General features: G+C 49.3%; 1 protein-coding gene across 1 annotated transcript in view; it reads left to right on the forward strand.

Annotated features, from left to right (window-relative positions):
- The window catches only part of dgki (diacylglycerol kinase, iota), a 273,169-nt gene that overhangs the window by 113,957 nt on the left and 140,911 nt on the right, over positions 1-18,301 (forward strand). The window contains 4 exon segments of the mRNA XM_070901690.1: positions 1,349-1,422; positions 7,992-8,103; positions 8,743-8,942; positions 17,896-17,996. Coding sequence (XP_070757791.1) covers positions 1,349-1,422; positions 7,992-8,103; positions 8,743-8,942; positions 17,896-17,996 — 487 coding nt within the window.

Raw genomic sequence — 18,301 nt, forward strand, 5'->3', positions numbered from 1 at the left:
CAGGCTCGCTCTCTCTCTCTCCCCCAAGCCTCGCTCTCTCTCTCTCCCCCAAGCCTCACTCTCTCTCTCCCCCCCCAGCTTCTCTCTATCCCCCCCCCCCCACCCCAGCCTCACTCTCTCTCCCCGCCCCCACTCCCCAGCCTCTCTCTCTCTGCCCCCAGGCTCTCTCTCTCTCTCTCCCCCCAGGCTCTCTCTCTCTCTCTCTCCCCCAAGCCACGCTCTCTCTCTCTCCTCCAAGCCTCTCTCTCTCTCTCCCCCCCCACCCAAGGCGCTCTCTCTCCCCCAGGCTCTCTCTCACCCACCCCCAGCCTCTCTCTCCCCCCCCCGCCCCCCCCCCCCCCAGTCTCTCACGCTCCCTCTCGGGCCCACGCTTTCCGCTCTCGGCCCCAGAACAGTCCGGGCAGGGGGAGGGGGCGCGGAGGGGTGGGGGGCCAGGGCCTGAGCGGGCGAAGAGAGTCGGAGCCTGAGGTCCTGCTTCTTGGCACCATGTATATGGAATGATTTGGGCCGGGAAGATAGGGAGGAGGGGGTGGGGGGGTGACTTGTTGCCTGCCTGTCAAAAAAAGTGCAGTACAAATAATTACATTGTTATTTTAAATGGGTTAATATCTTAGCTCATACAGCAAAGATATGCCATACAATGTGATATTTGCTAATATCACCAACAGTAATTTGTATTGAACATAAGAAATAGGAGCAGGAGTAGGCCATACGGCCTCTCGAGCCTGCTCCGCCATTCAATAAGATCATGGCTGATCTGACCATGGACTCAGCTCCACTTCCCCGCCCACTCCCCATAATCCCTTATCCCCTTATCGTTTAAGAACCTGTCTATTTCTGTCTTAAATTTATTCAATGTCTCAGCTTCCACAGCTCTCTGAGGCAGCGAATTCCACAGATTTACAACCCTCTGAGAGAAGAAATTCCTCCTCATCTCAGTTTTAAATGGGCGGCCCCTTATTCTAAGATTATGCTCCCTAGTTCTAGTCTCCCCCATCAGTGGAAATGTATACATTAACTTCACAACAGGATAATTATCAATATAAATCAACATATATCTCAACGGGATAATGATTATATTTACCTGTTGAATCAAGTATCTGTAATGAGCGTTGTGTAGACCTACATTCCCTTTCCCTTGATAAACCTGGGCGATTTACACACCTACCCTTGCTTTAACGTAGCCTCCCACACAATATTATATCTAGGCCGAAGACAATAGGATCGGTGTCTACAGTTATATCCCTCCTGTATGTGTGCCAACTGCCCTGTGATTGGATGGCTTGTCATTGTGATGTAATGCATGCAGGAGTCTCAAGGAATTAACTTCTCTTTTCCTTAATCCCAGTGTGACGGCACTGATTTGACGCCCAAAATCCAGGACCTGAAATTCCAGTGTATCGTCTTCCTCAACATCCCCAGGTAAGTCACTGAAATCATTTCCCGAATGCCGGATCAAGTAACGAGCCGCTCACTGGATTGGGCCTGGGGTACGTCAAGCTTCAGAGGGAGCGATGAAGCTGGCAGTGAGTTGACTGACCGCCAGCCAGGGTAGCTGTAGAGGTGCTGCAAACTGGCCTGAGGCCCCTGGACTAAGAAGTGGGGAACTGGGCGGGGACTCCACTCCCGAAAGCCACCCGTGCTGGAGGTGTATGCGTGTTTGGTCAGGAAGGATTGGGCTTGGTTGTGGTACCCCTCCCTCCCCGCTCATAGAGCCTGCCAACATACACAGTCAAGGCTCACACCTGACTAATAAAGAAAGAAAGAAAGATTGGATTTATATAGCGCCTTTCACGACCACTGGACATCTCAGTGTAGTCACGTTGTAATGTGGGAAACGCAGCAGCCAATTTGTGCACAGCAAGCTCCCACAAACAGCAATGTGATAATGACCATATAATCTGTTTTAGTGATGTTGATTGAGGGATAAATTTGGCCGCAGAACACCGGGGATAACTCCCCTGCTCTTCTTCGAAATAGTACTGTGGGGTCTTTTACATCCACCTGAGAGAGCAGACGGGGCCTCGGTTTAATACCTCATCCAAAAGATGGCACCTCCAACAATGCAGCGCTCCCTCAGCACTGCATTGGAGTGTCAGCCTAGATTTATGTGCTCAAGTCTCTGGAGTGGGACTTGAACCCACAACCTTCTGACTCTGAGGTGAGTGTGCTGCCCACTGAGCCGCAGCTGACACTATAATGCTCACGTGAGCGATATATTGGAGCGGGCCCTGCTCCTGAGAAACCGCCACCTAGCACAAACCAGAGCCTCAAGAAGGGAAAGAGATTGTTGGCAATCAATAATGATGAAAACCTGACTGATTATCCTTTCACTTCTAAGACCCTGGTTCATGTCCGGCCCAGATGGGTAAAGGATCAATTCCAGAACTGAGGAAATGATAGAATGGCTCATGCTGGGTTGCAGTTCCAGGCACATCAACAGCTCTCCAGCACCTCACCCAAATGGCCATTCTTTGGGTGTGAATCTTGACCAGGGGTGTCACCAAGCTGTTTGATCATTTGGGGCATCAGAGTTCAGTCAGACCCTGACCTCACCACCGATCCAAATTTGCGGATAACACCAAATTCAGAGAGGTAGTCAATACTGAGGACTGCAACAAATTACAAGGCATTAATAAACTTGCAGAATCTGCATATAATTGGCAAATTAATTTCAACATTGATAAGTATGAGGTATTACATTTTGATAAGAAAATTAAGGAGGTCACATATTACTTGTAAAATAAGAATCTGAATGGGTTAGAGGAACAAAGGAATCTGGGAGAACAAATGCACAAATCACTAAAAGTTGCGACACAGGTTAGCAAGGCCGTAACACAAACAAACCAGGCACTAGGGGTTATTTCTGGAGAGACTGAATCGAAAAGTAGGGCAGTTATGCTAAACTGTTACCAAGCCAACAAAAAAGATTTACAAAGATGATACCAGAAATGCGAGGGTATAACTATCAGGAAAGGATGAACAGGCTGGGGATCTTTCTGAGTGGCTGAGGGGTGACCTAATAGAGGTCTTTAAAATTATGAAAGGTTTGGATAGAGTGGATACAGAGAGAATGTTTCCACTTGTGGGGAAGAGCATAACTAGAGGCCATCAATATAAGATAGTCACCAAGCAATCCAATGGGGAATTCAGAGCAAACTTCTTTACCCAGAGAGTGGTGAGAATGTGGAACTCGCTACCACAGGGAGTGGTTGAAGCAAATAGTATCGATGCATTTAAGGGGAGGCTGGACAAGCATATGGGGGAGAAGGGAATAGAGGGTTATGCCGATAGATTTAGATGAGGAAAGACGGGAGGAGGCTCGCGTGGAGCATAAACGCCGGCATGGACTGGTTGGGCCGAATGGCCTGTTACTGTGCCGTATATTCCATGTAATCCTATATTAAAATTGACCAGTCAGAGTGTCTAGATAATGAACAAGGATGAGCCCCTGGCTGATCTTTCCAATCTTTTGCCTAGGGCTCCAAGGGCGATTAATTATAGAACCCTAACTGCTGCCGCAGCCCAGATCAGACAGATCAGGACTGAGGACAAACTGGGCATCAACCCTGGGGCCTGCTGCTCTGTTTGGCTTTGTGCTGCACATTGCATTGACCCACCAAGCCAATGAAGGGAGGTTGCCATAAAACCAGAGAATGCTGGAAATCTCAGCGGGTCAGGCAGCATCTGTGGAGAGAAACAGAGTTAACGTTTCAGGTCAACGACCCTTCGTCAGAACTGGCAAAAGTTCGAAATGTAACAGATTATTCAGGAAGTCCAGGGGCCCTGAAAGGGGGAGGGGAGGAAAGACAAAAAGGGAAGGTCTGTGATAGGGTGGCAGGCAGGAGAGATTTGAGAGACAAAAAGTTTGATGGGCCAAATTGAGATGGTAATGGCACAAGTTAGGAAATAAAAGATTAGCCTGGATAGGGTGTGAATGGCAGAATAATTACCAGCTGCCATGGGAAAGAGACAAACAAATAAAAAAGAAAGGGGGAGTTTGCAAAAAAAAAGGGAGGAAAGGGAATAAAATGGGGGCAGAGGTGCTGGTCTGAAATTGTTGAACTCGATATTGAGTCCACAAGGCTGTAAAGTGCCTAAACGAAAGATGAGGTACTGTTCCTCGAGCTTGCGTTGTAGGTTGTCAGTTCCTTTCTCCATCCATCTGAGAGGAAGGGGGTGTAGCCATGTATGGAGAGTGGAGCATAGGAACAGGAAGAGGCTATTCAGCCCTTCGAGCCTGTTCTGCCATTTAATTAGATAATGGCTGCTCTGTATCTTAACACCTGCCTTGGTTCAGCAACTCTTAATAACCTCGCCTAACAAAAATCTATTAATCCCAGTTTGAAATCTTCACTTGACCCCCAGCGTCAACCACGTTTTGGGGAAGAGAGTTCGAGATTTCCACTGCCCTTTGTGTGAAGAAATGCTTCCTCACATTACCCCTGAACAGCTGAGCTGTAATTTTAAAGTTGTGTCCCCTTGTGCTGGCCTTGCCCACTAGAGGAAATAGTGGTGTAGAAATCCCGGAGTGTGTGCGGAGTGTGTACGGAGTGTGTACGGGGTGTGTGCGGGGTGTGTACAGAGTGTGTACGGGGTGTGTGCGGGGTGTGTACGGAGTGTGTACGGGGTGAGTGCGGGGTGTGTGCGGAGTGTGTGCGGAGTGTGTGTGGGGTGTGTGCGGGGTGTGTACGGAGTGTGTGCGGGGTGTGTACGGAGTGTGTGCGGGGTGTGTACGGAGTGTGTACGGGGTGAGTGCGGGGTGTGTGCGGGGTGTGTACGGAGTGTGTGCGGGGTGTGTGCGGGTTGTGTGCGGGGTGAGTGCGGAGTGTGTGCGGAGTGTGTGCGAGGTGTGTACGGAGTGTGTGCGGAGTGTGTACGGGGTGTGTACGGAGTGTGTGCGGGGAGTGTGCGGGGTGTGTGCGGGGTGTGTGCGGAGTGTGTACGGGGTGAGTGCGGGGTGTGTGCGGGGTGTGTACGGAGTGTGCGCGGGGTGTGCGCGGGGTGTGTACGGAGTGTGTGCGGGGTGTGTACGGAGTGTGTACGGGGTGAGTGCGGGGTGTGTGCGGGGTGTGTGCGGGGAGTGTGCGGGGTGTGTGCGGGGTGTGTACGGAGTGTGTACGGGGTGAGTGCGGGGTGTGTGCGGGGTGTGTGCGGGGTGTGTGCGGAGTGTGTGCGGAGTGTGTGCGGAGTGTGTGCGGGGTGTGTACGGAGTGTGTGCGGGGTGTGTACGGAGTGTGTACGGGGTGAGTGCGGGGTGTGTACGGAGTGTGTGCGGGGTGTGTGCGGAGTGTGTACGGAGTGTGTGCGGGGTGTGTACGGAGTGTGTACGGGGTGAGTGCGGGGTGTGTACGGAGTGTGTGCGGGGTGTGTGCGGAGTGTGTACGGGGTGTGTGCGGAGTGTGTGCGGGGTGTGTACGGGGTGTGTGCGGAGTGTGTACGGAGTGTGTACGGGGTGTGTGCGGAGTGTGTACGGAGTGTGTGCGGAGTGTGTGCGGGGTGTGTACGGAGTGTGTGCGGAGTGTGTGCGGGGTGTGTACGGAGTGTGTACGGGGTGAGTGCGGGGTGTGTACGGAGTGTGTGCGGGGTGTGTGCGGAGTGTGTACGGGGTGTGTGCGGAGTGTGTGCGGAGTGTGTACGGAATGTGTACGGGGTGTGTACGGAATGTGTACAGAGTGTGCGCAGAGTGTGTATGGGGCGTGTATGGGGTGTGTACGGACCTGGGAAGGCATCGCAAAAGCCGGTTTTCATCGCACAATGCGCATGCGCTGAAAACCGGCTTTTCCGATCGGTCAAGCTGAAGCTGGAGCTCGACAGATCATCCACATCTCGGGAGCGAAGACATTTGCAAGGACAAGATTGTGGGATTTACCCCTATCTTGCCCAGCGGATGTCCTCAAAACTCTCGTGCCTGATAAAAACAGACACATAGCTTACTTTTACAGGCATAAGGGTTTTAAAATACACAAAAACATTTTAAAATAACATTATAAAAACACACTTTATTGTTAAAAACCCTTCCTACTACGGTAAGTTTATTTTAAACCATAATTAAAAAAACTTTTTTAAAAATCAGGAAAATATATTTTTTTATAATACATAAATAACTTTAATTTAAATTAATAAAAATATGTATTTTTTCTATTTTTTATTACTGTTTTGTGTGTTTTGGGGGCTGTTTCTCAATCATAATAATGGGTTCTCAACTCCCTGAGTTCCCATTATTATGAATGAGAATATACTTTACCTGATTGGCTGCCCAGAGCCATGTGACTGCAGCTCCAGCCCTGCGCACGTCCTGACGTGCACGTGCTGCGACACGCAGTCAGTGGAGGCCTCAGGACCGGGAACTCGCGTGGGTGCAGCAGGAACAGGTAAGTGTGCTTCTTTTTAAAAGAAACAGCCGACCGGGATTTCTGGGCACGTGTCTCTCTAGCTACATTGCCAATGGCCTTAATCATTGAAAACACTTCAATTAGATCGCCCCTTAATCTTCGATACTCTAGGGAATACAAGCCTGGTCTTGTGTACTGCTTCCCTGGAATGACGAAGGCCATATCAACCATCAGATTCTGCCACTGAAGTTACACTCTAAAACCCATCCACCAGGGTACCGTCTCCAATGGACTGTCCAAGTCTTTCTTCAGGAAAACAACTTTTCTGAGTTCACGCTCTGGTTATGCAGATAGCTTGTTGATATACTTGCTTCAATTTGGGGTGTGGGGAATCATAACTGACAAAATTAAATCATTGTTTCAGAAATAAACTATATTGCAGATGTCAGCCTTGGCGTGGTATTAGTATTCTCACTGCAGAGCCTTGAGGACATAGTCTGGGCCAACATTCCAGTGCAGCATTGAACCCAGGTGCCAGAGGTGAAAGGTCACTGTCTAATCCACTACCTAGGGTTGCCAACTCTGGTTAGCCATATTCCTGGAGGTATCATCACATGACCTCCAACAACGCAACACCCCACACTCCTGTGATTGGTCGCCCAACATGTCCACCTTCCCATGCCGATTGCAAAGAGCACTGCCTTTTTCCCCCATGTTCAAAATGTTAATAATTAGTAAACAAACAACATTTTTTATTGCCTCCATGATGTGTTCTGCAGTCTCCTGGAGATTAGTCTTTAATTTCTGGAAACTCCAGGGCAATCCAGGAGGGTTGGCAACCCATACTGTGCCACCCATTGTCATGAAAAAGTCTCTTAAAGGGCTTTTAGGTCTCCAATTATTCCACCTTAATATCACTCATAAAATGGGCACAGCGACATTCCATTTAGACCCCAATACTCCAGACCCAATCTTTGCAGAGCAACAATACAATCTCTTGATTCACAATCATTGCCACTGCCATTACAAATACACTCCAATATCCTACTTGCTTTTTCACTGAAGCTCAGCAATGCACTAACATTGTCAATGGCTTTCATCAGAACTGGAAGAAGCTGGAGATTTAGCAGGCTGTAAGCAAGTACAGCAGGGAAAGGATGGTGGGGTGGGGGGGGGGGCAGGGAGGAAAGACCAAACGGGAAAAGTCTGTGACAGGGTGGTCCGGAGTAATTAAATAACAAAAGGGAGATGGTAGAGGGGAAAATAAAGAACCAATGTCCACTCCCTTTTGCCTTGTACCATCATCCTTTCTGTTGTTCCATTGGGCCTATAGGGGTGTAATTTCCTGAATTTCTGCAGTAGTCCAGGACTCCTTGTCGGCCCATCCCCTTGATTGACAGAAGATCTATCTGTTTCCCTACCCCTTACCAGAATTTCCAGTCCTTTTTGGCAACGGTTAGCAACCCAGTATATCTGGGTTCCATCTCAAATTCCAGCCCCCACCCACCTCTTTCCCAGCAGCAGACCAGTGCCCCTCCCATCCCCAGGAATTTCAGGGGCTATGTTTCATGTGTAACAGATAGGACTTCTGCTCAATCAAAACAATGAGTAGTCACTCTTGGAAATAACTAATGAAGTCGGGCTTGTCTGTTGCAGGTATTGTGCAGGCACAATGCCTTGGGGTAACCCAGGAGATCATCGGGACTTCGAACCACAGCGTCACGATGATGGATGCATTGAGGTGATTGGCTTTACCATGGCATCTCTGGTAAGTTTCAGGAATTGTAGTCGTGTGGATATATAAAGGCAGAGCGTGATGATGAGAATAGGCACTCCCAAGGGCAGGGTCTCTCATTATCGGAATGGGCAGTGTCCCAAAGCTGGTTTTACTCTGCGTTTTCAAGTTGAGCATCACTCAGTATTCTCGAGGGCAGCTTGCTCAGTGTGCTCAAGTCCAGTGCCACTGAGGTATTCAAATCCATATTGCTTGCTGCTCGTGTCCTAACTCGCACTGAGTCCTGCTCACCCATCTCCCCTGTGCTCGCTGACCTACATTGCCTCCTAGTTAAGCAACGCCTCAATTTTAAAATTCTCATCCTTGTTTTCAAATCCCTCCATGGTCTCGCCCCGCCCTATCTCTGTAATCTCCGCCAGCCCCACAATCCCCCGAGATGTCTGCGCTCCTCTGGTCTGCCATAACTTGATGTTGATGAGCCTGGTGTTACTCAACGTTCTGGAGAAGAGCATCACTGGGAGAGCACAAGTGTTCCTGAGGACATCATCACTCGGATGTATTTTAGATTTGTTTTGGCGACAGCTGATGAACAAGTCTTGCTGCGTTCTGTTCACAGCAGAGCATGGATCCAAACCTGGAGGCCGAGATAATTCTTGTCCTTGTTTGATTCAGGCTGCCCTTCAGGTCGGGGGTCACGGGGAGCGGCTGCACCAGTGCCGAGAGGTGATACTCACCACCTATAAGACAATTCCCATGCAGGTGGATGGGGAGCCGTGCCGGCTGAGCCCATCGGTCATTCGCATCTCACTGAGGAACCAGGCCAACATGGTGCAGAAGTGCAAGCGGAGGACCTCCATGCCATTACTGAACGAGTGAGTGCTTTGCTTTCTGTTTCAGATTAAAGGCTGCGTTGTTTCTGTTGCTTTCCTATCTTCATACTCTTCTCTTGGAAAGTGTAATGAAGTTTCAATGGGCTAGTAGGACTAACGATAGTGAGAATCTGCAGCTCACACCAGAGTTCAGAAGAGCAAACTTGACTAAAATGGCAGGCGATTTGGAATGAGTAAATTGGCTAAGCTGACTGGGCGGTGATGAGACCAATGTGGAATACAAATGGAAAGTTTTTAAGAACAAGATAAAAAATGTGGAAGACAAACCATGTACACTGAGTCAAAAGAAGAGAATGCAGTAGGAAAAAGCCAAGGCAGCTCACTGGTTATGTACGAGAAAGCAGGAATGGGGTACTGAAGTTGCATGTTCAGCCATGAACTCATTGAATGGCGGTGCAGGCTCGAAGGGCCGAATGGCCTACTCCTGCACCTATTTTCTATGTTTCTATGTTTCTATGTTTCTATGTTTCAAAGACAGATAAGATGTTTGAGAAATGTTTCTTTAAAGTAAAGGCATCTAATACTCAACTAAACAGAGCTGAGTACAAGGAACAGCTAAAGAAAACAAAGGCTCCTATTGGATCAGCAAAAAGGTTAATGGAAAAGAGGATTGTAGACTATTGTGGAAGAAATGGGAAAAGGTTTTTCAGTTATGTGATGAGTCAGAGAACTGTCAAAGGCCATATTGGCTGTATATGCTCAAGGGTAGGTCACAAAGGACTCACTGATGTGGCAGAAATATTAAATGATTGGTCTTCACTCTTGAAGATGATGCTCAACTATTTGAATTGAATGATTATAATAATAAAACGAGTAGTATTAAATTAGCTGAGCATATTGTTTTAGAAAGAACTTGAGAATAGAGAGAGCAGCGGGCTGGATGATACCCACCCGGAGGTCCCCAGGGAGATGGGACACTTGTTATATGTTTGACAGGCTGCCGTCTCGTGTGGTGAACGCAGACTCGCTGAATTCCTTCAAGCGAGAGCTGGACCTGTTTCTGGTTGAGGCGGAGATCACCTCTTAAAAAAGGGAGATACTTCAGGGAATTCAGGGTCAGAGTGATCTCCTGGACCAGGTTCAATCGCCTAGATGAGTGGGAGAATAATTTCCCAGATATTTTTTCCCCCCAATTGGCCTGGGTTTTTATCTGGCCATTCGCCTCTCCCAGGAGATCACATGGTTTCGGGTGGGATGGGGAGTATTTATCTTGAGATACACAAGGTATCGCAATTGTGTGGGACAGGCCGGATGGACCAGAGGGTCTTTACCTGTTCATTGTTTGTGTGTTGGTAAGTAATGAAAGGATTCTCAGGCTGATTAACTGTGTGACAGGCCATGGCCGTAACCCATCTTTATACCAGTCAGTGGTGGGGCTAGTCCTCTAAGGTGCACCCACAATCCGTACATGAGGTGGGCACTCACACACATACGTGTATCCCGCTGGGTGCCAACCCAGAATTCAGAGCTGGTGGCCCGGTCTCCATTCACCAGGAATGTCCGGAGCGGGCTTCGAACCCTCTACCCTCTGACTCAGAGGTGGTAATGCTCCCATTGAGCCAAAGGCACGCTCGTCTGTCATTTCTGTTGATGGGCAGTCTTTGAGTTCGACTGTGACGATCCCATGAATTCCAAGAGCTGCAGAAGAGGGAATTTGGTAGGTTTTTCCCATAGGAGACCCTGCCCTCTCCGTTCATGCACTGGGGGAGGGGGTTACTTTGCTTTGACTAGACAAGTGGAGGACATGACAAGATTAGTAACTTAATTAGCAGGTTGTTTCTCAGCTGAATTGGGTACCGCATTCTCAACCCCACTCTGTGTGTGATGACATTGAATGCCTCCAAAACAAAGCATTGTAATGAAAACACCACAAAAGACAATTTTGGGGCAAACGTACAGACAGTAATAGACAGGTTCCCAAACAATTGCCACTTCTGACTTATCCAATGACACCTGCTGGAAAGTGTAAGAACATAACATAAGAAATAGGAGCAGGAGTCGGCCATTTGGTCCCTCGAGCCTGCTCCGCCATTCAATAAGATCTGATCTTGGGCTCAGCTCCACTTCCCCGCCCGCTCCCCATAACCCTTGACTCCCCTATAGTTCAAAAATCTGTCTATCTCCACCTTAAATATATTCAATGACCCAGCCTCCACAGTTCTCTGGGGTAGAGAATTCCACAGATTCACGACTCTCTGAGAGAAGAAATTCTTCCTCATCTCTGTCTTAAATGGGCAGCCCCATATTCTGAAACTATGCCCCCTAGTTCTAGATTCTGCCACAAAGCAAAACACTCTCTCTGCATCTATCCTGTCAAGCCCCCTCAGAACCTTATACATTTCAATAAGATCACCTCTCAGTCTTCTAAACTCCAAAGAGTACAGGCCCAACCTGCTCAACCTTTCTTCATAAGACAACCCCAACATATCAGGAGTTACCCTAGTGGCCATCAGAGGGCCAACTTTACCAATTTGCATTCCCAACATGGAGCTTACATGCTCCCATGATTGCCTGACCATTAACAATTGTAAAATGATCCCTTAGGCAAGGACAGAACTGTGTTCGGCAGGGGCGGATTAACCGCGGACCAGATTAATCACGGGGCGAATTAATCACGGACCGGATTAACCGTGGATCGGATTAACCATGGGGCGGATTAACCACGGGGCGGATTAACCACGGGGCGAATTAATCATGAGGCGGATTAATCACGGACCGGATTAACCACAGCCGGATTAACCACGGGGCGGATTAACCACAGACCGATTAACCACAGACTGGATTAACCATGGGGCGGATTAACCGCGGGGCGGATTAACCACAGACCGGATTAACCACGGACCACATTAACCACAGACCGGATTAACCACGGGGCGGATTAACCACAGACCGGATTAACCACAGACTGGATTAACCACGGGGCGGATTAACCACAGACCGGATTAACCACAGACTGGATTAACCATGGGGCGGATTAACCACAGACCGGATTAACCGCGGGACGAATTAACCACAGACCGGATTAATCACGGGGCGGATTAACCGCGGGGCAGATTAACCACAGACCGGATTAACCACGGGGCAAATTAATCATGAGGCGGATTAATCACGGACCGGATTAACAACAGACCGGATTAACCACGGGGCGGATTAACCACAGACCGGATTAACCACAGACTGGATTAACCATGGGGCGGATTAACCGCGGGGCGGATTAACCACAGACCGGTTTAACCGCGGGACGAATTAACCACAGACCGGATTAACTACAGACTGGATTAACCACGGGGCGGATTAACCACAGACCGGATTAACCACAGACTGGATTAACCACGGGGCGGATTAACCACAGACCGGATTAACCACAGACCGGATTAACCGCGGGACGAATTAACCACAGACCGGATTAATCACGGGGCGGATTAACCGCGGGGCGGATTAACCACAGACCGGATTAACTACAGACTGGATTAACCACGGGGCGGATTAACCACGGGGCGGATTAACCGCGGGGCGGATTAACCACAGACCGGATTAATCACGGGGCGGATTAACCGCGGGGCGGATTAACCACAGACCGGATTAACTACAGACTGGATTAACCACGGGGCGGATTAACCACGGGGCGGATTAACCACGGGCGGATGGGGCTGCAGCCCCAGGCACATCAAATAAATGTAGGAAAAAATTATAAGGCCTCCCAAATAAATAGAATAGACAATAAGAGAGGAATAACAAGACCCAGGACCAGAATATATACCTACTTGATAAAGAATATATGCTTTCATTGTTGAATATACTGACCTATGTTTTCATACTCAGAATAAGAATCATACACATAATGTAATGAACAGGATCAAACATAACTATCGGCCCCTTGGGATCAGTTTGGCCCAGGCCCATCAGGCCGTTAATCGGGCCCTTGTGCTCGGGTGTGATGTCCCTCACATTATCTACGCTCACGTGTGAAGCCTGCCCACTCTCTCTGTGCCAACGGATGTGGAAGAAGGCAGCATGTCCTAAGGAAGCTGTCAAGATAAGATTACCCATTGACCAGGTGGGGTATTCATGCCACAGATTGTTTCCTGTTGACCTGTTGCACACTCGGTCCTGTCCAGGCCAAGCCCTCCCTCAACCCTGCAGCTTTCTGAGTGCTTGACCTGCATACCTACACTCGGGCAGAACACACATTCAAGCTGTAGCTTACGAAGTCTTCAAAGGACATGCCACATAACATCCTTGTAACACAGCCTAGCTTCACGATGCAGGGTCATCAATACACAAGAAGGGCTGCAGGTTGGACATATGCCTGCTATTTTGGTCAGTCCTTCAACTTACAGCCTGTCAAGACTATTTCTCCGCTTGCATGACCAGATAGCACATATAAGGGAAGAGACCTGAACTGGAGGTTTGCTCAGAAACTATAAGCCCTTGGAGGGACCCATCCTGGGCCTAATTATATATAAGAGCATGGCGGGAGCAGGGAAAGATGGCCCATTTACAACATATCATTGAGAAAGAAAGAGAAATAATTTGCATTTAAGTAGCGCCTTTCACGACCTCAGGATGTCCCAAAGCGCTTCACAGCCGATGAAATACTTTAGCAGTGTGGTCACTGTTGTAATGGAGGAAACATTAAGCATTCATCCACTATTATTGCCACTAACTTAAGCTCTCTTGCTCTCGAGTCTGTATTGAATCTGTCTGCAGGAATCACGATTTGCCTGTCCACCTGACATGTCCATTTAAGCCAAGGCTTTTGGAGACACGGCTAGGCCAGAGCGATCTTGTTCAATTAACAGTAACGCAAAACGGGTATCGGCGAATCGGCAACCCGTGTTATACCCCCGCCCGGTTTTCTTTGAATGCAACGGAATAGGAAATCGAGCACCCGACTGGTAAAACAGGCTGATGATCCGTTATCACTCATTTTGCACGACTGTCGAAGACCAATTTCACTCCCAGTCCCTGTAGTCTCTGTCACAAGGCTGTTCATTCCCAAGAAATGGTGGGTGACATGAGGAGGTGCACCTGTGGAGACTGGCTGTATGTGAGCAAAAGCCTGAATGATTGTAGAGCGGGCCTCTTGCACATCAGCAGCATGGCCTTTAACTGATTCTTCAACTTGATGCAGTGACACACTGGGGCCAATGCGGGATTGTACCTGATTGTTACAATGCGATGCGCGCTTCCTGCGATCCTATTTACCCCCACAATGCTGTGTCTTCCCCCAGACTTGGGGTTTTCCCAAACCTTTGCCTGTGCTTTCCCCAATCTGTGCTACTTGTCCCAGCAATGTGGTTTTGTCTAACTCCTGTATCCAGCTTCAATAGGAGCTCCTCTTCACATCAATCCTGGGACATCGCAGCTTGTCTTAGTTCCTGGTGTGGTCGGAGTCCATCATGAATAATGCAACGTGCCCGAGGAACCTGTGCATCACATTTGTAACAACATATTCTGGATAAGCAAGGCAGCCTGCATGTGGGAGACCTCCGGGAAGACTTTATTGTAGACTAAGAGTGGTCATATTTACCGTGGCACCCCTGAGCTAAGGAGAGGGAAACAGTCAGGGTACCCACTCCTGGTAGCCCTCCAGTGACCAGTGCTGGATGTCGGGTCAGGATACGATCAGGCCTGACTGTGATAACCCCTCTCCTCAGTCAGTCAAGGCTCACAAATGAAGATTGCTCCCTTGGACGGGGAGCCAGAGGGGAGCCAGTGGGAATATGCTGCAGCGTCAGCAGCACCTTTAGGTCAGAAGGGAAAATAAATTAGATGGAAAAATGCATGGGTGGGGGTGGGCTGCAATTTCACCCTAACCCACCCGTCAGGAAAGTGAGGGGATTGGGTGCGTCACTGGGTTTACTCCCTGCCCGATATTACTCTCTGTTGAAGTCAGTGGAGACCAATATTAAGCTGGATGTAAAACCAGCATTCCACCCAGTCCCGTGGGTTTGCGATGGGTGGGCTGGGTTAGAATGATCCTCTTGTTTGCCCCTATTTCCCTCTGAGTCGGATATCTCTTGTTCCGTTACACTGTTTACTGATTGACTTTCCCCTGCTTTCTTCCCTGTCTAAATGCGGTGTGTTTCTCTCTCTTCCCCAACCCATGTTATGCTTGGCACTTGCTGGTGTGGTGTGGTGTGCTGGTCTGCACAGTATCCACAAGGTGCAGCACGCTGACCTCAGGCGTGTGTCTGCTCCCCCCGATAGCTTCACACTGTAAGTAATAATCCTCTCTCTGCACTCACACCTTTCATCCTCGGCTCGTGATCTTGCCTCTGCTCCGTCCTGTCTTTGTTGTCAATACTTGGTATACTGCAAAGCCACTAACACACCACAAGTACAGTGAGTGAGGGAATGAGAGATAGGCTGGGCTGCATCACTATTGCCTGCACATAATATCACAAATGATGTTTTATATACCCAGTACTGTATCAGTGATGTGTGTGTATATAAAGCTAGGATTATATCATCAATGTATGTATATATACCCAGGACTGTACCAGTATTGTGTGTGTACAAATAGGACTGAATCACTAATATCAGGGTCCAAGTATTGATTCTAAGCCAATATATTATATCCAGTAACATACTTTAGCTCCTTTTACATTCCATTTTACTTCAGCCATTAATCGCTGATGTGGAACTTGTTCAAAACTTTCAGAATCTTAAGTATAGACAGTATTCACTTCATTTCTCCTGTTCTCTGTGTTGGTAATAGCTTCAAAAAAAATCCAGCAAGTTTGAAATAAATTAATGAACTTGCAATTATGTAGTGCCGCATTGAGTCTCAGAAGCATGTCAGGTAGAATTAATGGCACTGCTCAGTTACTGTTGTTATGTGGGTAACGTTATTTAAACATGACCTGAATCTATACTGACTGCTCTTTTATAATAATAAAGTTATACTGGTACAAATTATACTTTTGCAAATGTTGAGCCCATGTCCTGTGAAAACTAATTCAAAGACCTGTTTCCACAATAGCTACACTCACTGGCCTCTACTTCTCGCTGTGTCGCTTGACCCAAATGTAATCAAGCAACACTCCAGAATTGTTATCCATCCTCCCAGCTCCCTAACGTGTGCTAGACCTGCTGCCTACTGCAGGCAGAATTCCCCAACTCCACAGTCCGGCATGGCAGGGGCCGTTGTGTCTCGTACACCGATCCCTTCAACCCTTCGCAGCCCCGACGTTTTCTGGTGTTTAATAAAGGAACACAGGTCATTCTTCACTTTGTGGTGAGGGTGTTCGAAGGCAAGACCTCTCACATTCCTTACACAGCTCCTCAGTTCTTGTATCTCAAAAATGTTTCCCACAGTCGGCAGCAGGCCAAGCCTGAGATGTGGAGACCTATCACTGCCTGTGGAGTGTTGTCCGATACATTCGCCACATGTGACTAATTGACAATCCGGATGTGGCTAATTGCATTTTTGATAGTAAATAAAAATGAGAAATAGACACCATCGTGGGGCCTTTGATCTCAATTCTCATATTCGCCGGCCTATGCATGTGAACTTTATCCTTTCTGTGCACATGATGGTGAAATGGTCAGATGACCAGCAGAGAGTGCAAGTGTTTCTTGGTCGCTGTGTGTTTACTTTCCTGGCTACTGCTCATGGGTAATCTACTAAAATGGTGTGAGGCTCCACACTTTAGCACTATGGAAGTAATATTGGATGGGAAGGGAGGCTGCCCTAGAATCATAAACTGATACAGCACAAGAGGCCATTCAGCCCATCGCGCTCTTTGGTACAGCTATCCAATTAATCTCATTCCCCTGGAGAGCAGGGTGGAGAGTGGCGGGGTGTGGATGGAGAGTGGGGGGGAATTTAGAGTGGGGGGAGGGATGGAGAGTGGGGGGGGGATGGAGAGTGAGAGGAGGGATGGAGAGTGGGGGGGGGGATGGAGAGTGGGGGGAGGGATGGAGAGTGGGGGGAGGGATGGAGAGTGGGGGGAGGGATGGAGAGTGGGGGGAGGGATGGAGAGTGGGGGGAGGGATGGAGAGTGGGGAGGGATGGAGAGTGGGGGGAGGGATGGAGAGTGGGGGGAGGGATGGAGAGTGGGGGGAGGGATGGAGAGTGGGGGGAGGGATGGAGAGTGGGGGGAGGGATAGAGAGTGGGGGGAGGGATGGAGAGTGGGGAGGGATGGAGAGTGGGAGGAGGGATGGAGAGTGGGGGGGGATGGAGAGTGTGGGGGGGGGGATGGAGAGTGTGGGGGGGGGGATGGAGAGTGGGGGGAGGGATGGAGAGTGGGGGGGGCGGATGGAGAGTGGGGGGAGGGATGGAGAGTGGGGGGAGGGATGGAGAGTGGGGGGGGGGATGGAGTGGGGGGGGGGATGGAGAGTGGGGGGGGGATGGAGAGTGGGGGGGGCGGATGGAGAGTGGGGGGAGGGATGGAGAGTGGGGGGAGGGGTGGAGGGGGATGGAGAGTGGGGGGGGCGGATGGAGAGTGGGGGGAGGGATGGAGAGTGAGAGGAGGGATGGAGAGTGGGGGGAGGGATGGAGAGTGAGGGGAGGGATGGAGAGTGGGGGGAGGGATGGAGAGTGGGGGGAGGGATGGAGAGTGGGGGGAGGGATGGAGAGTGGGGGGAGGGATGGAGAGTGGGGGGAGGGATGGAGAGTGGAGGGGGATGGAGAGTGGGGAGGGGGGGGGAGGTGGATGGAGAGTGGGTGTGTGTTAAATAAATGTACACAAAGTACTTTTCCCAAGGCGTTTTCTACAAAACTTATTGCAAGTTGCTAAAACTGTGTCGCTGCAACAGCACCTGTGCCGAATCAGCCATTCCAATTGGACGAAACTGTCTAGAATCCTGTGGATGCATAGTGCCCGAAAGGTTGCACCATGATCTCCCCCTCTCCATATTCTCCGCCACAAGCTCGGGCAGTAGCTCTCCTTTCTGCTGGTCCCTTACTAACTCTGTGTTGTCTAGCCCTCACACCGTCCCCGGTCGGCTCAGGATGCGGGTGAACAGGATCAGCCTCCAGGACTATGAAAGCATGCGTTACACCAAGGACAGGCTACAAGAGACATGTGAGTAGTAGTGGACGTACTATGTAGAACATACACAATTCTGAGGGGGATTGACAGGGTAGATGCTGAGAGGTTGTTTCCCCTGGGTGGAGAGTCTAGAACTTGGGGGCATAGTCTCAGGATAAGGGGTCGACCAGTTAAGACTGAGTTGGGGAGGAATTTCTTCACTCAGAGAGTCTTTGGAATTCTCTGCCCCAGAGGGCTATATGCTGAGTCTCTGAATATATTCAAGGCTGAGAAAGATAGATTTTTGGAGTCTATGGGAGTCAAGGGATATGGAGATCGGGCGGGAAAGTGGAGTTGAG

This window comes from Pristiophorus japonicus, chromosome 15 (assembly GCF_044704955.1).
Source record: "Pristiophorus japonicus isolate sPriJap1 chromosome 15, sPriJap1.hap1, whole genome shotgun sequence".
In the NCBI taxonomy this organism is placed as follows: domain Eukaryota; kingdom Metazoa; phylum Chordata; class Chondrichthyes; family Pristiophoridae; genus Pristiophorus; species Pristiophorus japonicus.